A 2,355-nucleotide genomic window follows, 5' to 3' on the forward strand; every position below is an offset into this window, starting at 1 on the left:
CACTTCATATTCCTGCACTATGAGGCTTGGGCTGGTGCTGCTGTCCGATGTTTTTTTCAAACACCATTAATTCATGGTGTTTAATGTTTTCATTATCATATGAAAACCGATACTGTTGAATTAGATTTCACTGAAATGTTTTAACATCCCCTGCGATTCGAAAACACTGTGAAAGTCTTCTCATGTGTTGCATTGGGTCTGATTCATTTTAAAATCTACATTCATGCGTCAGCCCAAACTTTGCTCCTCCTCCCACTTTATCAGCAAGCGGATAGGACAGAAGGCAGCCAGGAGGGTAAGGGGTTGGTGTGTATGTGTGTGTGTGTGTTCAATATAATAGGAGCGAGTGAGACCACAGTAGTGAAGATCTGCCTGCAGTTGTGCAGCGAGCTGCTGCACTCTGCCTCTCATGTTCCCGCTCACTGTTGATTAGTCTCACACACGTTTGCTTTTGTAGCTGCTTTCTGCTTCACTTATCTGCCTTACATCTTCTTACTTTAACTTCTCACTACACTGTTTCCCTCCAGAGTGGAGAGATGAGAGGAGAGCTGTGGGACTGTGTTTTGTTGAGAACAATAACTGCAGCAAATCTTTGAAGAAAATTGTCTCTTGGAACGCCAGAAGGGTGGAAAAGGGAAGAAGGAGCACTGGCTAAGAGTTTTTTTTACTCTTTTTTTTCTTCTTTTCGGGGGCGCAGACGTTGTCCTCCAGATAATGAGGATGATCCAAAGCCACACACACTGAGACTTTAAAACGGACAACATAGCTGGACACTTAACAACGGAGAAATAACCCAAGGAGAAGGGAATTTAAAAGAAGCCATTATGAATGCCACAGAATACCATGGACTGATCCAAGGCTACCACAACAGAAGCCAAACCTCAGGCAATTTGCCATTTAACAAAGACTTATCAGGAGAGGAAAAAGACTCATCTTCTGGATGTTATGAGCAGCTGCTTATTTCCACTGAGGTTTTCCTGACTCTGGGCATCATCAGTTTGCTGGAGAACATCCTGGTTGTTGCTGCTATAATCAAAAACAAGAACCTTCATTCACCTATGTACTTTTTCATCTGTAGCCTTGCAGTTGCTGACATGCTCGTCAGTGTCTCTAATGCCTCAGAGACTATTGTTATAGCACTCATCAATGGAGGCAGCCTGACCATTCCTGTCACACTGATTAAAAGCATGGACAATGTGTTTGACTCTATGATCTGTAGCTCTCTGTTGGCATCCATCTGCAGTTTGCTAGCAATCGCCATCGACCGCTATATCACCATCTTCTATGCCCTGCGATACCACAACATTGTCACCCTGCGTCGTGCAATGCTGGTCATCAGCAGCATCTGGACGTGCTGCACCATTTCCGGCATCTTGTTCATCATCTACTCGGAAAGCACCACTGTACTCATCTGCCTCATCACCATGTTCTTCACCATGCTGGTGCTCATGGCATCACTCTACGTCCACATGTTCCTGTTGGCTCGCCTGCACATGAAGCGGATCGCAGCCCTACCGGGCAATGCTCCCATCCAGCAGCGTGCCAACATGAAGGGGGCCATCACCCTCACCATTCTCCTTGGGGTATTTGTGGTATGCTGGGCGCCCTTTTTCCTCCACCTCATCCTTATGATCAGCTGCCCCAGGAACCCCTACTGCACCTGCTTCATGTCCCATTTCAACATGTACCTCATCCTCATCATGTGCAACTCTGTCATTGACCCCATCATCTATGCTTTTCGCAGCCAAGAGATGAGAAAAACCTTCAAAGAGATTTTCTGCTGCTCGCATGCTCTGCTGTATGTGTGAGCTGCCTGTAAAGGGTCCGCTGTGAACCCACAGCCTGCAATTTAAATCGAAACCTGGCCAACATGGACTCTGAGAGTATGATATCTCACATGTTGCCGGTAAATGATTTATTTGGGCACCCATCTTTGGTTTCAGGTTGCTGAAGAGGTAGGTTTACAAACATCTTGTAATATAGCACATTGCTCTTCAGACAAGTGCTAATTTGTTTTGTAGTGAATGCCATTCATAAGTGCAATTTCAAGTTTGAAGTGACCAGCAATTGCAGATTGCTTCTCTTTCTCACTCGGAAAATATTTTCTATTTACCTTTTGCGGTCAAGAGAGCTAACATATTGCTTGTTGTTATTAACTTTGTATGTGCAGGATTATGACACTGAAGTATTGTGGCAGCATAGAACATAAATGCCACAGTAAATTAATTATATATGGCACATCTAACAGAGTATATACAGACTACCTCTAGGTTTGGGAGTGCCATTCTCCTCAAAACATATACAGTGCATATTGAAAGCATATATATATATATATGCATAAAAGTCCTCAACCCT

General features: G+C 44.1%; 1 protein-coding gene across 1 annotated transcript; it reads left to right on the plus strand.

Moving 5' to 3' along the window:
- The first annotated feature begins 445 nt into the window (after window positions 1-445).
- mc4r (melanocortin 4 receptor) lies at window positions 446-2,093 on the plus strand. Its single transcript, NM_001287403.1, is given in 1 exon segment — window positions 446-2,093. A coding segment is annotated over 1 exon segment (984 nt). The 5' UTR covers window positions 446-824; the 3' UTR covers window positions 1,809-2,093.
- Window positions 2,094-2,355: the final 262 nt, after the last annotated feature.

The sequence above is a fragment of the Haplochromis burtoni genome, unplaced genomic scaffold (assembly GCF_018398535.1).
Source record: "Haplochromis burtoni strain Fernald_Lab_line unplaced genomic scaffold, NCSU_Asbu1 Contig_326, whole genome shotgun sequence".
NCBI classification, from domain to species: Eukaryota; Metazoa; Chordata; class Actinopteri; order Cichliformes; family Cichlidae; genus Haplochromis; species Haplochromis burtoni.